The sequence below is a fragment of the Plecotus auritus genome, assembly GCF_963455305.1.
Source record: "Plecotus auritus genome assembly, chromosome: 12".
In the NCBI taxonomy this organism is placed as follows: domain Eukaryota; kingdom Metazoa; phylum Chordata; class Mammalia; order Chiroptera; family Vespertilionidae; genus Plecotus; species Plecotus auritus.
The window spans coordinates 3920220-3943599 of record NC_137778.1 but is presented as its reverse complement, the minus strand read 5'-3'; the positions used below and the strand labels follow the sequence as shown (position 1 = coordinate 3943599).

At 39.5% G+C, this 23380-nt stretch overlaps 1 protein-coding gene across 16 annotated transcripts in view; it reads right to left on the bottom strand.

The window, feature by feature from the left end:
• DCAF6 (DDB1 and CUL4 associated factor 6) overlaps nt 1-23380 on the bottom strand; it is an 82469-nt gene that overhangs the window by 2836 nt on the left and 56253 nt on the right. For 7 of the 16 annotated variants that reach the window (XM_080647890.1, XM_080647886.1, XM_080647888.1 and 4 more), the window contains 7 exons: nt 18755-18872; nt 14287-14402; nt 12319-12405; nt 11187-11514; nt 3203-3341; nt 1602-1758; nt 301-389 (listed from right to left, as the gene is read on the bottom strand). In XM_080647890.1, the coding sequence (XP_080504016.1) occupies nt 301-389; nt 1602-1758; nt 3203-3341; nt 11187-11514; nt 12319-12405; nt 14287-14402; nt 18755-18872 (1034 nt within the window). Of the gene's footprint in view, nt 1-300; nt 390-1601; nt 1759-3202; nt 3342-5996; nt 6039-11186; nt 11515-12318; nt 12406-14286; nt 14403-18754; nt 18873-23380 lie in introns of all 16 variants that reach the window. The other 9 variants (XM_080647883.1, XM_080647891.1, XM_080647881.1 and 6 more) reach the window with 3 other exon arrangements.

Sequence of the window (23380 nt, the reverse complement as noted above, 5' to 3'; positions counted from 1 at the left end):
AAGGACAGTATTTTAATGATTCTTTACTGCAGTAAGCATTGTCAACCTATTTTTCTTAAACTACAAAACACTTAATCTGCTATTACTAATACTCAGTCTTCTAATTAGCAAAATACTAGTTCAATTTTTACCTCTAGGCATGGTTTTATCTTCATTTTTCTTTTTCTTAAAACTGACTTCCTTACCTGCATGAAATTGTTTTATGTTACCAACTAAGGGAGGAGCTGCTTTGATATTTCTTAAGAAAGCATTTCAGGAACAAGGTAAACTATGGTCTAATAAGTGTAATAAACATCTTACTTCATCAGCAAGTTTTCGGTTAAAAATCCTTGACTCTTCCAGTGGTGACCAGATCTTGATGTCATAATCTATGCCAGACGAGGCTAGAACTAGAAACAAAAAGTAGGGTTAACATAAACTCAGAACACATGCATTTATTCAAGCTATGCACACAGACACGTGTGTGTGTGTATGTATATAATATGTGTTTGTAGGGTACAGATGCAGGCATATGTACATATACATCAGGGCCTCGAATAAAGTCGTTCTGTTCAACGTCTTTTCACTGTGCCACTGATGGGATGCTGAAGAAACTTAATCTTGTTTATTATCATTAGCTTATGATAGAATCGGTTTTGTTACATGTTGTTTTACTTAAAGTTGCAGATCCTATCTATGACGTTCAGTGAGGACTTCCTGTGTATTCATCACAGCAAAAGTGAGCTGCAGTGGAAACTGTACTGATGCATGCGTTAACTGAGAATATTATTTTGAAGATTTCCTAAAAGTCACTCTAGAACAGTGGTTCTCAACCTTTCTAATGCTGCGACCCTTTAATACAGTTCTTCATGTTGTAGTGACCCCAACCATAAAATTATTTTCGTTGCTACTTCATAACTGTAATTTTGCTACTGTTAATGAATCGTAATGTGTTTTCCGATGGTCTTAGGCCAGTGGTCGGCAAACTCATTAGTCAACAGAGCGGCAAACCGCGGCTCGCGAGCCGCCGTTTGCCGACCACTGTTAGGCTCTACAGCAGCAGTTCTTAACCTGTGGGTCGCGACCCGCAGGTTGAGAACCGCTAGCAGGGTCGCCTAAGACCATCAGAAAACACAGATATTTACATTATGATTCATAACAGTAGTAAAATTACAGTTATGAGGTAGCAACAAAAATAATTTCATGGTCACCACACATGAGGAACTGTGTTAAAGGGCCGCGGCATTAGGAAGGCTGAGAACCACTGCTGTAGAGTATAATTTCAGACTACGGGCAATTTCCAATGGAAGGCAAGAGCACGCCAGTGAGCCTTGCAGGTTCAGTTTGGATGAGTAGTGAGAAGTTCAATCAGCTGAATCTCTTACAGCGAATACAAAGCTTAGAAGAAACATTAGGAGAACACTCTTTAACCTACTTCACCATACTTTCTGCCCAAAGCAGGTTATAAGTGCGTTTTGGTTTTAAACCCAAGCAGAGCTAGAAGTGACTCCCGCGGCTGCCTACAGATAATTCGGATTATTTGTACATTAACTAGAACACCCCTGGGGCTGATGAGCCACACTAATGATTTCTTGCCCTTGCCTTATGCAAGGTCCTCTTACTTGGGTCAAATGGATGTGGCTGCAGGCAGTTCACCACGTGATTGTCAGCCTCCAGAAGCATTAAATGCTCAGCGGTGTGACGATCCCAGATGAATATATGGCCGCAGTCAGAACCACTCATCACAAAGTTAGCACCCCAGAAATTGGCTTCTTTTATCTAAGGGTTTAAGAAAAGGAAGTTATAAGGAAATTCAAATCAAAGTTATGAAAATAAAGACTTATTCTATTCTTGTGTTAAAAAAATTAACTGGCTTAGAAAATAAAATACAAATTGAAGAGCGTCCTGGTCTTCTAGTATCTTCAAATCATGACAGATTTGCCAGCAAAGGGAATCCGGCCTTCAGTAATGAAGAGTCCCCCACGAGGACAGGGATATGTTCTTGTTCAATACTGTGTTTATAGTGCCTGTAACGGCTCTTAGCACACAGTAGGTGCTGAATTAATTAACTGCTAAATGAATGAATGAAATTTCTGGGTTTTCGACAGTATAACAAAAAGTACCAATCTTTTTCTTAGTTATTTGAAGTTCTCATAATTAAGAAGAAAAGATATAAACACATGTACTTTTATGAAGCAATGAGACAAGGGAATAGACAGTTGGAGTGGTTATGATGACATTTTTTTCAATGGATGCATACTAATGAACCATCAAAATCTTTGTGCTTCAGATTGGATTTTCCAGTCACTTTATCTGCAGCTGTCACTTTGCTATTTTTGGGAAGCAAAAGAGAAGAACCCATTCTGTTCTTACTTGGAGCTGTTATTTTACTTGCTTATCTTCTTTTTTTCTTATTCCATCCCCTAATTATTTTCCTCCAAAATTTTAACCAGCAAAATGCAAGAAATGTAAATTGGTTACTTCTATTAATAATAGCATTATTTTTGAATGATTAAATTGTTACTACCACTGATTTCTATAGAAAGCTTATTATTTCCCTAAAGTAAGAAAGCAGTTTAAAACTGATTCTATAGATACATTTTGAGAACTCAGTGAATGGGAGAACAGCACTTTCTAGACAGAAATGGTTCAGAATCACAGTTATGACACACTAGCCACCTCCCAATATTTCCTTAGTAGGTGACGGATGTAGCACTGGGTGCACAGATGTGGGGATTGTAAAAACTGGAAAAGACCTCAGAGATAATCAGATCTATTCTGTTCAATTCACAGATGAAGAACTTGAAGTTCAGGGAGCAAAGTGACTAAAACCAATCTTGACTTGTCCATCTTAACAGGGTGACGATGAAAGCAACCTGACTATATTTCTCAATGAATCTGAGTTTCATATATCCAAACCCTTCTCTCCAAAACAATCTACTAGGAAAGTACACAGCAAGTGTGAGAGAGAAAAGCAGCAGCAATGGTTACTTGTACAAGTTAAAAATTTAAACTCTACAATAATTCCTGGGTAGAGTTTCCTTATAAAACTATTGGTCTTCTCTGATATATCACAGGACTAGAATGATTTGCGTCTGGAGATAACCATGAAGGTGCCAGCTATATGGAGCCACACTGGCAACACAGGAGGATAATTGTTATGCAAAAACATTCATGCTATGAAAGTGCACATTCTGCAAAGAATGCCACGAGCACTTGGTACCATTGTCCTGGAGTTGCGATGGCCCTTATAAACCATCTTCACTAGTGGCCTTCTAATGTTCAGAGTGTCCAGTTCTTCCATTTCCTTCCTTTCTTTCCTCCGCCTGAAAAACTCCTGAATTCGGGCAACAGCAGAGCGTCTATGAGTTACATATGAAAAGAAAAGAACAGAAATAAATGAAAAACACTCACAGGCCACTGTGGAATGCAATGATGCACATTAAAGTCAGTAAGTCAGAAAATATGTAGACCAAATATTATCTCAGTAAGGCACCCCCACGGAAAGCATCAAAAGGCAGACATGACAGTGGGACTCCACGAGACTAGTTGAGTTACTAGAACAAGATGTTTTAGTGAACAGGTCACTTAGAGATTCGGTCCTGGCTAGGACGGTAAGGGGAGTAGCATGCGGCACACTGGGGTTTAAAGGGCTGTTTTACAAAAATGTAATACAGACAAATTCATGTGCAGTTTACCACAAATAAAACAAGTCCTAGTCCATGCCATTTTTCCTCTCCACATTAGGAAATGTAAAGGCATAAATAGAAACCAAAAGAAATTAAGGGTAACATGTAATAGCGATAAACATATGTTTTGAGATTTTGTTTAAAGATATTCCCAGCAAAGAACAGACAAGTCAAGAAAAAGAGAATAAATATTAACAAACGTGCAATAAAAAAAGACCTTCCCAGAGCATCTAAGCTATACGGATTCCATGGTGGAGTACAGATTTGGGGCAAGTGAGGCAGACTTTACTCTCCTAAGAGCTCAGCTGATGACAGAGCTGGAGACTGAAGAATAATGGGCTCTTAAGACTGATTTACTTATTAGAAGAAACTTGTCCTAACACATGATACTACTTAATAAGTTTCTTAGTCTGAATATGTTATTTAAAACATTGTATTTCAACATGTAATAGGCCAAAAATCTAAAATATATAAAAAGTCTATTAAGTCAGTAAGAAAAATGAACATTATAACAGAAAAATAGGCAAAGGACATGAGTAGAAAAATTACAGAAGAAATGAATGGTTAATAAATATATAAGAAGATGCTCAGCCTTACTAATAATGAGGTCATGATAAAACAATCTGATCTCTCTATTAGATGAACAAGACTTCTATCTGTCAGTGGCAGATAGAAGTATCACAGGAAAACAGGCACTGTTGCTGGGAGTTTAAAGCGGTTCTCTAGGTAAAAAGAGAGTGTACTCTTTTATTGTAAATTTTCCATTGAACACATATTCATACATATGAAGAACACCAAGCAGCAAACAAATATTCCTTAAAAGCCTACTGTTTGCAAAGTTGTTTTTGAGAATATTAGTTACCATTTCTTTTATGATTCATTATACTAACTTGGTGTATGATTTAAAATTCATAAAAGACATTAATATGTATGAAAAATTTCAGAAATAAACTCTTGGGCAATCACTAAAAGAAGTAAAATAAAAGTATAATTGATATGCCAAGAAAGGAAAGAAAATGGACGCATATAAAATGCTGAGTTAAAATCACAAAAGGCGAAAATGAGTGGAAGACAAAAATAGGAATGAGGAACAAGGGCAGGAAGAGACTGCCTTTTCTTAGAAACTTCCCCAGACCATCTCTCTGGTAGAAAGAAGCATCTGAGGCAGAGCAGAAGGAGTCTAATCTCATTCCCTCTGAGGGAGGTAAGGGTCACATTTCTGCTTATCACGGTTCACCAGTTCATAATAATATCCACTTCAATGGTTAAATGTGACTCATTTAAAGCAACATGGTATTTTTTAGTTAAAATTTTCGTTGTAAGAGCAGAAACTGGCTTTGAGTACTTGGGATAAAAGGTATAAACCAGAAATTCAAAAAAGCCCTGAAACAAATTCCATCTTACTGTTATTTAACTAGAAAGTGATAATTGGCAACAGACCAATTTGCTAAAAGTTACTTCAAACATACCTTAATGTGAAAACAGCCTAGAAACACCAGCATAAAAGCAAAAACAATTTTGAGACACTAACAGGGGATTTCTTAGTTTTTGGCTGATTTCGGTATTCCCCATGGGGAACTCCACCATTGTTGTATTCCTGATTGTTGCTATATATTGTGTCATATTCCACTTTGTTTCAGAAACAAATGGTAAATAATAGGCATGAGCCACCAGAATAAGGTACCAGGTTGATTTAGTCAGCACACCAGGTTTTGTGTAGATAAATAATGGTTCCGAGGTTCACTTTAATGTCATATTTTAAAATGTACCCCCGTGTTAATCTTCAGGTTGCAGAAGTGTTTGAGAGTAGTGTATTATCTTGATGTGTTGCCTTATTATGTTATTAAGGTATTTGTAAGAATACAGCGTTCTTTTTAAAAAATCAGAATCTTTATGCACAGAATTAGACTCAAGTCCACTTTTAGTTAATGACCTCAAGGAAAATGAGATAATGACAAAAAGTTGCTGTTATCCCAAACAGCTTTTAAAAATACCCTAAGTTGCATTTCTCAACAACATAGTCAAAGCAAGTCACCAACATTTAAAGTACATCATTTCAGGTTGTAGTCACTTTAGCATATGACACACTTGACGTGAGCATCCGTTAGGTGTGCACACAGGACGTTTCCTTTCATTCTATCCCCATGCAGTCATGCAGCTAAGACAGTTCGTGAAAAGCAACCTGCTTTACGATGCTTAGCACTGAAGAGTTCAGTACGTTCCAGGAGTATTAACTGTTAATAGGAAAGGTGGTTAGCTGTGGAAAAGGACGACCTGGCAAATTCATCGTAAAGAAAAATAAAAGAATGAAGGAACATACTGAATTACCTCATTATTCTATCACCTATTGTTGTTCCTCTGATAATAAATCTAGTGAAGGGAACACAATAAAGTCACTCACAGACCTCAAAGAACCAGATTTGTCAAGCATCAAGGTCACTACTTTCATCACCAAACATCTCAACCTGAAAAAACCTTTGCTTCCCTTTGTGATTTAGGGTATTATGTGAGAATCTGTCATTCAACTAAATGGTTGAATGAATGGTTGAGGAAATGAAGGAAGCAGAAACACTCACTGAAGGCAGATTAGAAGGAAGACCCTGCACTTAACACCTTTGTCTTTTAAACAGGTTAGAACCCAGCCCTGTTCCAGTGTAGGGACCTGCCAGGACTCAGATCTTTCATACCATCCCCTGGGCACCTTGGGAGACCCCTCAGGGCTGAGCTGCTCTTTTGGGAAATAACTAATTAAGCTCCGAGTTGACTCACTGTCCTAACCAGAAGACTATATAACAAGGGAGCGAAGAACAACACAGCTTTTAATGCCCTAGGAACCCTGTTTCTTCTCTATGATTATTCTTTTTTCTCTGCAATTTTCTTTAATAAAGAATAAACTTGAATCATTACAAATACTGAAAGTGACTAAATAGGTGATGGCAAATTTACTAGTATGTGAAGAATTTCGGCTACCAGAACCAAATTTCTATGCAAATAAATACTTTTTAAAAAAGTCATTAACAGGTTTATAGAGTTAATGTCTTGAATTCTGGAGTCTGTAACCACAACTTATTCGCAGGAAGCTTACTTAGATGCCCCCAGTTCTGAGCAGAGAACTCCTGGACTTTGCAGGTGGAAGAGCTGCTAGCTAGGCCTCTGCCCTCTACTCTAAGATGGATTAGGCACCTTGAAAACACTTTAAATAAAAACCCACTTGCCATTCATCCCACTCCCAGGCATGTGTGTCTATTTCTAAATCCCGTACGTAAAATCACTACGGGACACATGTACTATTTTTATGTATTGTTTTATCAATATCATTTTTATTTCTTCCTTCACTTTAGTTTCCATTTACTCTTCTATGTTCCTGCCCCAGACCAAGTTCACAGGGACCTAATATGTGGGAATCACAGACTTTTCATAAACTCTGGGTATCTGCCAGTCAAGGTGTTTTACCATACACTCTCGCCTGGTTTCTCTGTCAGACTGACTGGCTACAAAGGGAAGAGCAGCAAACTATGGCTCTTGGACCTAACCCTGCAGCCACCGTTTGCCGCTCTGTTGACTAATGAGTTTGCCGACCACTGACCTAGACTCTCGATTCCAATAATTACAGGCTGTTGTTGTTCCTTGTGATTAAGCCCCTATCCCAGTGGTCGGCAAACTCGGTCAACAGAGCGGCAAACCGCGGCTTGCGAGCCGCAGTTTGCCGACCACTGTTTTAAATGATTATACAAGGACCTACATAACAGCCTCCATTTTTCCTCTTGGCCGGCAAAGCCTAGAAGATTCACTCCCTGGCCTTTTAGGGAAAAGTCTGTGGACCTCTGCTATAGGGTCCAGTTCTGTTTACACCGAGACTAGCTGTAGTTAATAAGAGCATTCCATTTTAAAATAGCCATGTTAGTTGTTAAGGCCTTTATTTTCTAAGACATTTCCTTCTCATGCTTAATCTCAGCCCAAAAGTAAAAACCAAGGTCGTATTTATTTAACCAAAGTTTAAGAATACAACTCTTTAAAAAGATATCATTACTCTGCATTGCAAAGAACTGTTTTGATATTTTTATTAAATGTTTGTCCAAAATGTCTTGGCTATAAACTTTTTAGGTTTCATTTTTAAAAATTAAATTTGGGCTCTGGCCTGTGTGGCTCAGTTGGTTGGAGCATCATCTCATACAGTGAAAGGTTTGAAGTTCGATCCCCAGTCGGGGCATGTATGGGAGACAACCAATCGATGTTTCTCTCTCACATTGATGTTTCTCTGTTTCTCTTTCACATCGATGTTTCTCTCTCTCTCTCTCTCTCTCTCTCTCTCTCTCTCTCTCTCTCTTTTTCTTCCTCCTTTCCCTTCTAAGAAAAACAAAACAAGCCCTGGCTGGTTTGGCTCAGTGGATAGAGCGTCAGCCTGCGGACTGAGGGGTCCCAGGTTCGATTCCGGTCAAGGGCATGTACCTTGGTTGCGGGCACATCCCCAGTAGGGGGTGTGCAGGAGGCAGCTGATCAATGTTTCTCTCTCATTGATGTTTCTGGCTCTCTCTCTCTCTCCCTTCCTCTCTATAAAAAATCAATAAAATATATTTTAAAAAATCAATAAGTATGTCCTCAGGTGAGGACTTAAAAAAAAAACAACGTAATTTGGGACAAAGGAAATTATGCGCTCTACTATGTAATTCTTTATAGAAATTAAAATACAGACCTAAATACACACTTTCACCATTTTTAATTTCGGACCATTTTTCTACCCTAACCAAACTAATCTTGGTCAGCTTCTCTTTAAGACATGCATACTTTAACTGGGCATCCTATCCACGTGTGAAATGTACCCTGAGACCCCAAGAACTGAATGTTTTACAATAGAGCTTTGGATCCTTTGTCCCTTCAGAAATAAATTCTCAAAAATCATATGCCTATTTACAAGCTGGTAAATGATTCTTTTCCATGTTCCTAAGAAGCAAAGGGTCTTAAACCTTCACACTTTGGAATAAAAATCAACATAGCTATTCCTCTGAATTCAGAAGATAAACAGGCAGCAGTCTCAGGATGAAGAGCCCATAGAAAGGGCAGAGATAGTGAAGTATATTTTATACAGGTAGCTCAAGACTTAAGATGGTGCTATGGAAGTCAGGAACCTTAAAAACTACTTAGATGAAAGTCAGAAGGAAGATTTTTCACCATTTACAAATTTTTGGTAATTAGCTAGGAAAGAATAATTCAAACAAAATTCCTAAATATCAAAGAAAAATTGATGAAACTGTGAAGCAGTGATATAAACAGTTTGGCATCACATTCATATGTACATCTTTGTACAGCACGGTATTTAATTTCGTAAGCTTATTAAAACTGTTTTATAAGTGGCTTGTGTACTGTCCTCTGTTCTTCAACTGAGTTTCTCTAAGGGTAAAGATTTTATCCTTCGGGGACTCTTCAGTAAGTTTACTACCATGTCCTATAGAATAAAACAAAATAACACAGGGGACAAACTAAGGTTAAATACCTAAAATCAGTATACAGACTATCACATAAGTTCATTAGGAAAAGCAGGGAAGCAAATGCAGTCCCAGAGACGGTCTCAGATCTGGATGCGGGGAAGGAGAGCATGAATTCAAGAGTGCACACACCGCACAGCGTGGAGCCAGCACACACGATTCCTCCTTTTCCACTAATGTTATACTACTGTTTTTTAAAAAATTGCACTTAGGTCTAGAATATAGAGAACCCATGCTTGGTACCTCAGATTCCTCAAGTATAAAGCACGCTTGGTAAAAAAAAAAAAAAAAAGTGTTGTAACTAGCCTGGACAGAAGCTGCTAAATAATTATGATTTTCTGCAAGTGTCTAGTATCTATTAAAAATACAATTTCTTATTTAAGCAAACAAATCTGGATAGTGATATAGTATGTTTTATTTAAAAGTGGATAGTTAAATTTTATTTTTCATTATGACCTTAGTATTGTTTTTGTTACCTATGTACAGAAAAAAACAAGGACACGTGTCCTTTATACCACAGAGGCCTTAAATGTTCAGACTTAAACACAACTCTCACTCTCCACCCTAGGTTTTAGAAATTGTCAATTTGATTTTCTAAATGTGCTATGCCTGCTAACCTTGTGGGACTCCCTCTGGGTATGAGAGTGTTAGTTGTCTAAAACATATACTAAGAACGCTGAAGACTAATGTGTGCAGGTAGAGACGTATGATTAATCTCCAAGTACAAATATAGGGAAAAGTACCTGACCATGTTAGGAATTCAATTCTTTTTTTTAATAATTTTTTTTACTTGAGGTCCAGTGCATGAATTTGTGCACCAGTAAAGTCCCTCGGCATGGCCTGTGGGATCAGGCCAAAACCAGCTCTCCGACATTCCCCGAGGGGTCCTGGATTGTAAGAGGATGCAGGCCAGGCCGAGGGACCCCACCGGTGCACGATCGGGGCCGGGAGGGACGCGGGAGGTTGGCCAGCCAGGGAGGGACTGTGGGATGGACCATGGGAGAGCTCCAGGGCATGTCCGGCTCATCTCGCTCAGTCCTGATCGGCCGGACCCCAGTAGCAAGCTAACCTACCAGTTGGAGCATCTGCCCCCTGGTGGTCAGTGCACATCATAGCGACTGGTCAACTGGTTGACTGTCTGCCCCCTGGTGGTAAGTGCATATCATAGCAACTGGTCAACCGGTTGACTGTCTGCCCCCGGGTGGTCAGTGCATGTCATAGTGAGCAGCTGAGCGGCCTTAGCATATCATTAGCATATTACACTTTGATTGGTTGAATGGATGACCGGACAACCAGACACTTAGCATATTAGGCTTTTATTATATAGGATTGATTTCAGAGAGGAAGGAAGAGGGAGAGATAGAAACATCAATCATTGATCAGCTGCCTCCTGCATGCCCCACACTTGGGATCGAGCCCGAAACATGGGCATGTGCCCTGACCAGGAATCAAACCGTGACCTCCTGGTTCACAGGTCAATGCTCAACCACTGAGCTACGCTGGCTGGGTAGCAATTCAATTCTTTATCATGGTTACAATATTTGTTATTTGGTATAATTTTTCAGTTTCTAAATTAAGTTACTAAAATTTAGTAGAAATCAGAGAAAAATAATGTTCTCAAAACAAGAACTGCTATCACACTACCTTATCCAGTGTCAACAGAAAATCAGATACACTGAAGAGTAAAAAGTATCCAAAAACCTGCTAAAGGACAGGATGTCCACAGGGCAATATGATGCCTAACTATACCCGACTTCACGACTAAGCTGCTGGCCGTTCCTCCCTCCCACCTGCAAGCTGAGGAGCAGCCTCAGTGTCAGAGAAACAGCGGGAGACTGTGCTCCCTCTTCATGCACACTCTGCTTAGAGAAGGTACCATGTGAAATGATTTCGTTTGAAAAGCTCCATAAGTTTACATGACTAAGACATCCTTAGAGAAAGCAACTGTCCAAAATGGAGACTCCTTTATGTGACTTCAAAGAAAGACTTGTGAATTATACTTTTTACAGTTCATTTTAATTAAAAATTTACCAACCTGTCACCAGGTCCTGCTCGATACCTGGCACCTGGGATCAGGACTGGGTCATCGTCACTGTCATCGGTGTCCTGGAGAGCAGAGTCTGTGGCTGATGTTTCCTCGGGAGGCACGGGCCCCACAGCTTCTGTCTGTGTCTTAGGCTCTGCATCAGGGCTGCTGAGATGGGCAGTGCTGTCAGCACTGGTCTGATCCGAAGTCCCTGGTTCCCAGCCTTTCTCAGACAAAGCAGTGTCTTCTGGAACCCCACAAGGACTATCAGGATTGAAGTCGTTCCTTTCTCCTGAGCTGGAATCCGACGGCTCAGATGAGAACTTGTCTGATTGTGCTGTTGGAAAATAAAGTAGTAACAGGTGGTTATGTTGGCAACCTTGACTATTTCATCTAACTTCAAAGCTGACACAGACATTTTCTAATATAAAGTATCTATATATATGAAAGCCTAAACAACTGTTCGACTGTTCACTATGATGCGCACTGACCACAAGGGGGCAGATGCTCAACGCAAGAGCTGCCCTCTGGTGGTCAGTGTGCTCCCACAGCGGGAGCAGCACTCAGCTGACTGACGGGCGCCAGACGCCGGGCTCACAGCTGGCAAGTGCAGCTGCAGCGGCACAAGCCTCCCCAGCGGACACTCCCCGTGTGCGGCCCTCCCCCATCCGAATCAGGACCAGGATTGAGACCGGCATCGGGACTGACTGGGTGCAAGCCTGCGGCCGCTTCTCAGTCATGGGCATGCCAATATTGCCCTAGGACAGGCGCGTGGAGACCACAGCAGAGCAGCAGCAAGTCTACCGAGTGGTGGCAGTGGCAGGCGCAGGGGGGCTGGGATGAGCGGGAGCAGCACGGTGCCTGGCCCGGGCTCAGGCTCCTCCCCAGCCAGCTGCCGCTTCACGCACTTTTACATCCCTTGGGGGTATTGAACTGCCGGTTTCAGCCTGATCCCCGCAGGCCACGCCGAGGGACCCCATCAGTGCATGAATCTGTGCACCAGGCCTTTAGTTATATTTACTTTCTAATATAAACTAAAATATTCCCTAAACGGAGGGGAAAATTCCACAACACATCTATTTGGAAATTACCTGACTCTAGGAGACTAACACCTGAAGCAACTAGAGAGAAGACAGCTCACCTGTGTCTACTTGGCTCTGAACTGTGCTTTCTGCAGATGCACCTTCCTGGGATGTGTTCACATCCTCTGAGGATTCTTCAGGAGCTTCTGGGAAATAAACCAAATGATCATTAAATCCGCATTATTTTTTGTTTTAATCCTCACCTGAAGATATTTTTTTCATTGATTTTCAGAGGAAGAGTGGAAGGGAGTAAGGAGGGAGGGAGAGAGAAAGACATTGACGTGAGAGAGACACATCGATTGGTTGCCTCCCACATGTGCCCTGACTGTGGCTGGGGATCAAACCTGCAACCAAGGTACGTGCCCTTGACTGGGAATCGAACCCATGACCATTTTGTGTGTAGGCTGATGCTCTAACCACTGAACCAAACCGGCCAGGGCCCAAACTGTTTGTAGGAAAATAACCACCAACTTAATACTCCAGCTCTCTTATGTATAAGTAGTGCTTAACCCTTTGGGGGCCATGGAAACTTTAGATACTCAGATGAACCTCCCCTCAATATGACACAAATACAGACATGCACAAATACGAACACCCTCAAGGAGGGGTGCCCTCAGCCCCTTCCAGAGATGCCAACCTTTGGGAACTATATGTGAGAATATCTGGTGACAATGATGCCTCACAGCCAAGATGACCTTATCTTGCTTGTTTCTAATCGTCACAAAAGCTAAACTTAATACAGAGTATTTTTCAGCCCCTCAAACATTTGGCATAACCTGAACTATCATGAACCAATAGTACAGTTGAGCCTACTTTAAATTCTGTTTTGTCCATTGAAAACACTTAATTCTGGGATTTAACTCTAAGACCCATGAAGGATCCGTTTTTTATTCCTAACTGGACATCTGCTTACCTAATTGGACAGTTGTCTTACACATATTTAATTCTCGTAAACTCTGTTACACTGCAGTATCTGTTCACTTCTTAAGAAACAGAATTCATTTATTCCTCCATTCATCAAATAATTATTGAGAATCGACTGTTTCAAGCTCTTTGCTAGACTCTAACTTTCATATAATCCGGCAAATTGTCGCCTCGGACGGTCGTTTGACTGTGAGTTCAACCACTTGCTATGACGTGCGCTGACTATCAGAGGGTGGCATGGAACATGGCAGGTGGCGTCAATGCAGTGCTGGAAGCGGGCAACAGTAGAGGCGCTGCCAGCCCTGATGGGCCCCGACGAGAGCAGGACCGCAGCAGGATGGTGGAGCAGGTGAGCGGGTGGCACCAGGTCAAGGCAGGTGTGAGCGGGGGCCCAATCGCCCCACAGATGGCAACCAGTGGCGGCGGTGGGGGCCCTGGCCCTGACTGATTGTCCCGCAGGCGGGAAGGTGGAGCAGGTGAGGGGGAGGTGCCAGGCCAAGGCAGGGTGCCAGGCGGGGCTGCGAGCGCGAGCTGGGGCTGCAAGGGTGGGGGTGCGAGCTGGAGCCCAATCTCCGCAGGCCATCCTGAGGGACCCCAACCTATGCACAAATTCATGCACCGGGCCCTCTAGTGTGACATAAAAACATTCTAGGAAAGGGTTCTGAAAAAGTCCCTAAATGACACTTCTTGTATGAAACAAGATTCACTCATAACTCATTTAGATCATATTCCTTCTTTCTTTTCCTCCATAAACCACATACACACTGAAAAAAATCTAGACAGATACTCTGAATTCCACTGCTGGGTATAAAAACGGCAGGAGATCCAAAGTGACACTGACTGCACACACTGTCAGTGCGGTGACCACGTCTCCTGGCCATTTGGGCACAGAGGGAAACTGGGCTGCACTGTGATGCCCCATCTGAAATGCTGACAGTCCCTTCCCGGTGAACCTATTACCTATTTATCAACAGGAATAGCTAGACTAGAGGAAAAAGTAATTCATTAAAAACAAGAAACCAAAGGGCACCACTGAGGGATCAGAAAAATGGGTGGACGTCCATCATTGGGGATTGTGATGACAAAGCATGGTCACAGCTTACCTGTCTCGCTATCTTCTACTGGAGGCAGCTCCGAGCTCTGTGGGACCAGGGACTCCTCCTGACCCTCCGGTTTGCTATGGGTACCGTTCCCTCTAGAACTGGAGGTTGTACTGCTCCTGTCATCAAAACAAAGCAAGTGGTCCCACCAGTAAGTTAATAATAAACAAAAATTCAAGCTCAGATAAAATGTAGGGTGTATTATTTTAATAGTACTTACAAAATACCACTTTTGATAATCAAGGTGACTACTCTAACCTACTTATCTTAAAAAGGAGACCTAGAAATACAAAAGGACCACTTCCACACTGTTTTAATGCTTCTATGATTGGCTTCACCTTTCTATCCAGCTCTCTCTTGAATTTCATAACTTAATTACATTGTCTCCCTTCTTACCCTCACTAGGGACAGTTCACCCTAATCCTTACTGATTCTACAGACTTTGATCATATGCCCAATTTGTTGTTCTAGGCTACTTTTATTTTATTTTTTCCCTAGGCTACTTTAAAATTAATACTTTAAAAAAGGCCTAGACATTTCTTTGGTCTTTGCACTGCCCTCTGCGGACCACTTCCAGTTCGGACTGTTGTTCAATATGGCAGGTGACTGGGCACCAGTTTGTAGAAGCCGAAGACGTTTTCTGGGTTAGTTTTACTACCCACCTGATGATGGCCATAATTCTACTAGCATTTTTGGTGACAGCAGAATGCTAGACCAATTTAAATAAACAATTTCAATAAATTTCTGCGACGACCAATCATGGCATCACATATTATAGAGAGGGAATTTAGTGGGAAAGAAAATAGGGGAAAATGTATCTGACTCAGATTAAAATTAAATTAACAGAAATGTGACAATTTCTCTAATTTAGAATAAATGTGAACAAGGAAATGAAACTTAACAGTTACGATAACCTAAAAACCATTAATTATAGACAAGTATCAGTGACTCAGTAAACAATACAAATTATCATGAAATTTTTGGCCAAGATTTTATAAAAAACGCTTTTGGGCTAATTACAAACGTCAATTTGATTTTTTTTAAAAAAAGGGCATCCATGTATAATATGGAATTAAAAAAAAAAAAATGAATGTGTATCCATCTGGGTATATTCCCAGAGAAAAATGTCAGAAAGAACAGGCAGTGGTAAGTATCATTTCAGTAGCATTATTGTCAGTGATTCTTTTGTGCTTTTCTGTAAATTTTGAATTCTTTTTTGCAATTAGTATGTATTTCTTTTTAACCAGAAAAAAGTATATAGTCACTTGGGTAAAGAGAAACTAATGTCATATTCCACTGAGAAAGCTATGACACAGGCATAAATAAAATGCTCATGTATAATAGTTATGATGATTAAAACATCATGGCACTGATGTAGGAACTGAGAGCCATTAGTGGAAAAGACAAAGTAACAAAGTAAATAAATTTAGCATATGTTAATATGGCATTTTAAATCACAGAGAAATGAAGAGACTGGGACAAAGGAACCACCATGTGGAAAAATTAAGCTATAGCTCTATAGCACACTTTATGGAGAAATAAGTTATAGAAGGACTAAACATATAATTTTTGATATAAAATCATAGAAATTAAGAGGAAAACAAGAGAAAGCTTTCTCCCTAATCCTGGGAAGGACAGGCTTTTCAAGCAAAACTACCATAAAACTGAAAGACACAACAAACTGGGGGAAATATCTGCAACAAAGGGAAGTCAATGGTATCACCCCACTTATTCCTATAGAAATAAACACCTCTTATAAATCAAGAAGAAAAAGGCAAACACTGCAGAAGAAAACTGTGCCAAGGATCTGAAAGGCAGTTTACAAAAGATGGTACTTGCAGCTAGCGATTCTTTAGGGCTCGTCAATGTGCTAAGTGTCATATACTTTTTCTGCGTGGTCTCACTAACTCTACAAGCACCTCTGAAGTAGGTTCTATTAAATATGCCCATTTTCAGGTGAGAAAAACTGGAGTCCAAGCTCTTAGTCCATTGGCTCAATTGCCTCATTTGTCCTCAAAGAAACTAAACTAAGAGTAGGACGCTCTGTGGCAGAGATGAAAAAAGACTGCATTCTTTCTTGAAATTTTTTTTACAATGAATATTGAATACTCTCATAATCAGAAAAAAAAAAGCTAATTACTTCTTTGATAAAGAAATAAGAAACTGGTGAGTAAGAGAATATAATTCACGGTCAGTTTTTAGAGACGGACAAGTTCAAAAGAAGAGGGACTGAACCTTTTTTTTCTTAAAAAAAAAAAATAGTGCTCAAATGAGATTCTTTATAAGAAACCAGCCCCTCTGTCCAGAATTATGAGAATAGAAAAGACAAACAGAATACGAATGATAATCTTCTGTGATCTTAAATTACATATTAAGAGAAAGGGCCATAGATATCCTAATTTTAAAAAGCAGAGGTCAAACGCTAGGGCTCATAAAGAAATTCTATTGACTGCACCTTCAAATACATATCCAGAATCCAGTCTCCTCTTACTACCTCCCCTGTGCCCGTCCTGCCCAAGGCACCGCCGCCGCTCACCTTGCTAGTGCCACAGCCTGTTCTCTGATCTCCCACCTCTACCGACGGCCTATGTCTACACAGCAACCAGATATCCTCTATCCTTCAAATGTCCTCCTCACTTACTCGGCTGACCTTTTCTGCCATTGCTCTCTCCTTTGGTCACTCCCCTCTGGCTACACATGTATGCTTCCCCTACAGATCCTTACACATAGTAGGTCTGCTCCTGCAGAGCCTTGTGCTGGCTTTCTCTCTGCTCTTCCCCAAGCTGTGCACAGCTCACTCCTCCTCATCCTCCCAATGATGCTGCCCACCCTGTCAACCACCCTCACCTGCTCTCTTTTCTTCCAGAGCACTTAGTACTCTAATGTATTATACAATTCACTTATTTATTATGTGTATTGTCTGTCTCCTCCACCTAGAATGTGAGTTCCTACAGGACAGAGGTTTTTTTCCCCTATTTTTTTCACTGATGCACTCCCCATGTCTACAATAGGGTCTGGAACATAGAAAGTATTCTATAATATTTGAAAATACCACTTAATCACAGATTTTAATGTAAAATACATACACACGTAAACACAAATAGAAACCAGTGAATTGAAATACATAAATATTAATAGCATATGAACATATAATTAATTATATATTAATAAACAATATATAACTACATTATATATTATTTATGCATATTATATATTATATTAATATGTGAATAAGTATGTTAATATATTAATTATACCAAGTAATTAATATATTGGTTATTAAATGATTAATACAATTACTATATATAATATGTAGTTATATTAATACATAATTAATGATATATTAGGAAAGATCATATTACTTTTTTATTAATATTAAATAGCAATAGTAATAAATGTAAATAAAAGTGTTGGAGACAATCTGAAGCAGAAGGCCATGAGACAGTGGGAAAGAATATAAGAAGCCTACATAACTGATTTTTTTAAAAGAGTAAGATTTAACTAGGTTAATGGGAATAAACATAATCAGAAATATCATTAAAGAGAACCTATACAACCATTAAATAAATATAAAGCTCAACCTTACTAGTAATCAATTAAATAGAAACAAATGTTATTTTAAAATCAAATATACAAGTTAAAAATAAATGAATATATTGAATATTGGCCCAGAGATAGCAAATGTGTACTTTCATATGCTGCTAGTAAAATGGAATGATACAAGATTCTTTTGAAAGTAATTTGGCAATATCTTTGACCTAGATATAGTTCATTTCTGGAAACATAGCTCAAATCAGTAATCTTAAAGGTAGGAAAAAAGCCTGTAAACAAAGATATTCATTATAGTCTTATTTAGTTAAGTAAAAAAAAGGATAAACAAATTCACTGCCCAATTAAAGAGAAATGGTTAAGAGCACTGTAGTACATCTACTTGATGGGCTATATACAGGGAGTAAAATAACATTTATGAAAGCTAAGTAGTAACGTGAATATTTATTATAAAGTTAAGTCAAATAAATGCAGGGGAGAATAGAGTACATTCAACACGATTAAAATTACGATTTAAAACTCAAAACAAAAATCATACATATATATATATATACACACACACATACATACACAGGACCAAGACTACAAAAAGCTCCAAAATGCTAGGTTCATTATTTTTACACAAATGATCTATAGGTGATTAATTCTTTTTATCTTCGGCATTTTCTATCAAAAGGAATATCTCAGAACTAGCAACATCAGCATCACCTGGGAAGTTTCTAGAAATGCAAATTCTCGGATCCCTCCTCAATCTGAATAAACTCTGAGTAGGGCCCAGTCCTCTGTTTTAACGAGCTCTCCAAGTGATTCTGAAGCACACATTATAGCAAAGCAAGGCACAAAGATGATGAAGTGCTGCATATAATATCTAACAAAATCCTACAAAATGGCTAAGAACATCTTTACAAAAATATGAACTTACCATTCATCTGTAAAGTTCAGTTTTATTGTGCTTGTAGTTGTTCCTTCTGTGCTGTAGTGCAAACTTAAAACTGGTTCACCTGTCCCTGGTTTGGGGCTCAGCTTTTCATTATTGTTATCTGAAAATTGTGTTTAAAACATTTGAAAAAGTCTCTGAAACCAATAAAAGATGACATTTCCTAAAATTTATAAAACTTAAATTAGGTTGTCCTCATCATAACTCTCACATCTGTTATGGTTCTCACTTAAATTCAAGGGCAAGTGTCATAGAAACACTCATATTCCAAAGCGGCACTGCATCCTGTTCTAGCCTTGTGTACGTGACTCCCTTGGATTCAGGTGGAAGTCAGACACATTTGAGAACCGCATTTCATCATTAGGGACTCAAAGAATATTAACATGCAATGACATACATTATAAACTGGTACTTTTATTTAACAGAATGCTCATGATTTTCTACTTCAGTTGCTATAGTATCAATAGTAACTACCATGGGCTCCTTCAGAAACACTGAGAGGATGCAAGGGCTCCAAAAGGAAATTCAAATTCATAGACATAATCAGGGGGAGGAGGGAGAAAATTTCCGGTGCTTTGTAATTTTCTAAAACTCTCTGTTATTAGAACATATGTTTTGGTATATTTCATCTCTCCCTCCTGGCTAATCTTGCAAGGAATTTGATCACTAAATTAGAGAAAAGGGAATTTCCCCTTAAAAATCTATAGGTGATTTCCATGACATACCTCTATTTCAAAGAACATAATATTTGTAAAGTGGCAAATAAAATCAAGAAACTCTATAGAAATTGATATAGACCACTTCAAAGCCACCCTCCCAAGTATAGATATTCAAGGGCAAAATTAAATAGGGCTTTAAAATTTTTCCTTTTTATGAGAATAGCAGCTTAGGGGAGCATTAAAATACATAGGGAATACAAATTGCTATGAAATCAAACATGTACCGTTTCTGCCAGTGCCTGCGGAAAGAGAACTCTTCTGTGATATAACTGTTTTCTTGATACCAGTTCAAGGAGTGATATAATAATATAAAAATAAGCTTTGTCTTGTAAGGTAACAACAAAAACAATAACAACTTAACAAAAACCCAAACTACTTAGGCTCTGTGGTCCTGAGGTCCACTTATAATAAAGGACTTCTGTCTTTTCGAATTCTGCTGGGAGACACTGGCACACTTATTAAGAGAGAATCTCAGAGACCCTTTGTCTAGCTTTGATCATGAGAGAGAACAAGTCACAAGACTTCTAAACAGAACTGTGGAGGAAGGAAAGAGATTCTCTCCAAGAGCTGAGAAATCAAGCTGATAACACTATCTTTACCTTTGTCTCATGAAAAGTCCTCTCCAATAACATCAATTACTATTTGAAAATAAACATGTAAATGAATTCTAAAGCCGATTTCCCAAATGGTAAAATCACTGTACTACTTGTGCTATGACTTATGTCCTTGATATAAACAGCACATAAATTAGCAATCCCTTACAACCATGGTCGGCAAACTGCGGCTTGCGAGCCACATACGGCTCTTTGGCCCCTTGAGTGTGGCTCTTCCACAAAATACTACGGCCTGGGCGAGCCTATTTTGAAGAAGTGGCGTTAGAAGTTTAAGTTTAAAAAATTTGGCTCTCAAAAGAAATTTCAATCGTTGAACTGTTGATATTTGGCTCTGTTGACTAATGAGTTTGCCGACCACTGCCTTACAACATCCAAAGATTCGTTATCACACTATTTTATAAGAGGTATTTTGCCAAATGACATTCTGATAAAATAATTAACAGACCTTTAGCTTACATAAAATTACCAAGAATGGGACTTTTAAAACATCTATCCTTCCCTTGACCATCTCTGAAAATGTTGATGTTTGTTAGTCACTTGTCCACACAGCTTTCCTGTACTCTTTAGTTCTGTTGCTGAAATTTTGGTCTCACTGCTGCCGAAGTCATGGTCTTCAGGCATCTGGAGTTGGTGAGGACAGCGGAAGACTGCTGCTCAGGGAAACTAAGCGGCAGAACGGGACTGGTGTTTTCATTATCTCACAACGTTTTATAAAGGGCTTTGCTGTTTATTTTCATTTCAAAGTAAAGAGGATTAAAAAGAAAACCATGCAGGTGTGAGAGAACTGCAGGACTAAATTTCCTAGATACACCTTGGTTAGGAAGCCTTGTGAAATTTAAATGCTACATCAAAGCTTTCCTTTAGAATTAGAAAGGGTTTTAGATTTGCATGCTATGACTACAGGAATATAGTAAGCAAAGAGCTGTCAAGAGGTCAGAATGGTGTAAAAAATATCTTATTTAAACAGACAGGACCCACCACCATCCAAAAGCAAGAAGCTCTGAGATGGTCACTGTTAATTAAAATCTTCTTCCTTAGGCTATCTACTACAGAGCTACCCTTAACTCTCTCATGAATATAATCTATATACCAGTGGTTCTCAACCTTTCTAATGCCGCGACCCTTTAATACAGTTCCTCATGTTGTGGTGACCCCCAACCATAAAATTATTTTTTGCTGCTACTTCTTAACTGTAATTTTGCTACTGTTAATGAATCGTAATGTAAATATCTGTGTTTTCCGATGGTCTTAGGTGACCCTGCTAGCGGTTCTCAACCTGTGGGTCGCGACCTACAGGTTGAGAACCGCTGCTGTAGAGCCTAAGACTATCAGAAAACACAGATATTTACATTACGATTCATTAACAGTAGCAAAATTACAGTTATGAAGTAGCAACGAAAATAATTTTATGGTTGGGGGTCACCACAACATGAGGAACTGTATTAAAGGGTCGCGGCATTAGAAAGGTTGAGAACCACTGCTATATACGGTAAATCATGTCACACAGAGTAGTATTCATTTAATTTATAAAATGACTACAGTTGACGTAAGTTGTTGGGAACTCAGAAGTCTGTGTAAAATTGTCCCCTCACTATCTAGGCAGAATGAACCCCTCTGTCAGCTACACAACTTCAGACTCCCGAATCCAGGCACCTCCCTATAGACTGCACATAATCAAGGTGTCTCTGGCCAAAACACTATGCAGCATAGAACCAAGTTTCTCCAAGCGAGGTATGAGTGGGAGGGTCTCTCTGAGGCCCAGACCTCACAACCTCGCCTGTTCCATCCTGCTCTTTCCAGTTCAATGCTCCTCAGCTGGATCATTACAATCTATCAGGTTTAGTTTCTCAGAAATAAAGTTCCCTGACTTACCAGTAAATTCATTCACAATTTGTTTCTGATAAAGTGCATATTTTAAGCTACAAATGTCTAAGAAAAATCTGCTTTAAAGAGCAAAAATATTACATTTGTTTTATATCTACTGTATTTGAAAAAAGTATTTATAACCATTTTAGTTCTCCCTAATTTGCTCTATTTGTTAGAGGTTGGATCAGCACATTCTAAAAATGTTATTACTGAAAGCCTTGCTTACATAATGCAGATATATACTACTTAAGACTTCTGCTAAACAGGTAGAGATTTAAGAGACATAAGGTTAGAGCTTCACCTCAACACACAAACGACACTATACCATCATGACAGTAAGTGAACATACTGAGTACTCATGTCTCGGGAGAAAGATGTACTCTTTTTTCAACCTTTGTAGCACCTGTCACCATCTCCACTTTCCAGATGATGAAACTTTTCTCCAGTTACCTAGTTTCCTGCAACATGAAGTTCCTACTTACTAACTAGACTGACGTGGAAATAGCTTGACTACAAAGTAGAAAATAAGAGTGCTTGAATAAATAACTATTTTGATTCAGAAATATCAACTGTTACTGCTGCTATTCCTCAGAGGGCTGTGTAACCCATTCATTCAGCAACACTACTATAACTGATCAACATCCTGGTAGCCACGCTGTGACTCTGGCTCCGGAGCACTGGGCAACTGGAACACCTTCTTCCAGGGACTTAGAGACCGCACTGTTTCTTACTCCTCTAAAGACATCAGAGGAGAATAAAGTAACTGGAGTGCACTCAGCATCAGGACAGTGCAGTGGGGAAGTCACTTTGGCCTTGTCCGACACTGCTAAGATTTCAGGCGCCATTCTATATTGCTTAGTGACTACAGTTATGAAAAACAACCTATGACGTTAGTAGCTCAGCATGCTCTCAATCAAGGCGAATGACACCTAATTAAAATACATGCTTCAGAAGCACAATAATCCTGTATTATAAAAGGTTACCCGTCACTATGATGCGCACTGACCACCAGGGGACAAATGCTCAATGCAGGCAAGTGCGGGCTCACAGCTGGCAAGTGCGGTGGTGGGAGCCTCTCCCACCTCCGTAGTAGTCGGACATCCCCCGAGGGCTCCCGGACTGCAAGAGGGCGCAGCCGGGCTGAGGGACCCTCCCCGAGTGCACGAATTCCATGCACTGGGCCTCTAGTAACCACATAAAAATGACAATGTATGTCCTGGAAAGACTTCATTTTTCAGGGTTAGAAGTGAATAGTCAATAACGTAAGATTCTTGACAAATTTAAAGATCCCTTCCAGAAATGGTACAAAGCCCTTTTGTCGGGCGAATGCATTGGCTCAGAAAGAAATTTCAATATGGGCTGGAATATAATTTGAAAGCAACTTACTTCAACTTTAATTGTTTAATTAGGTA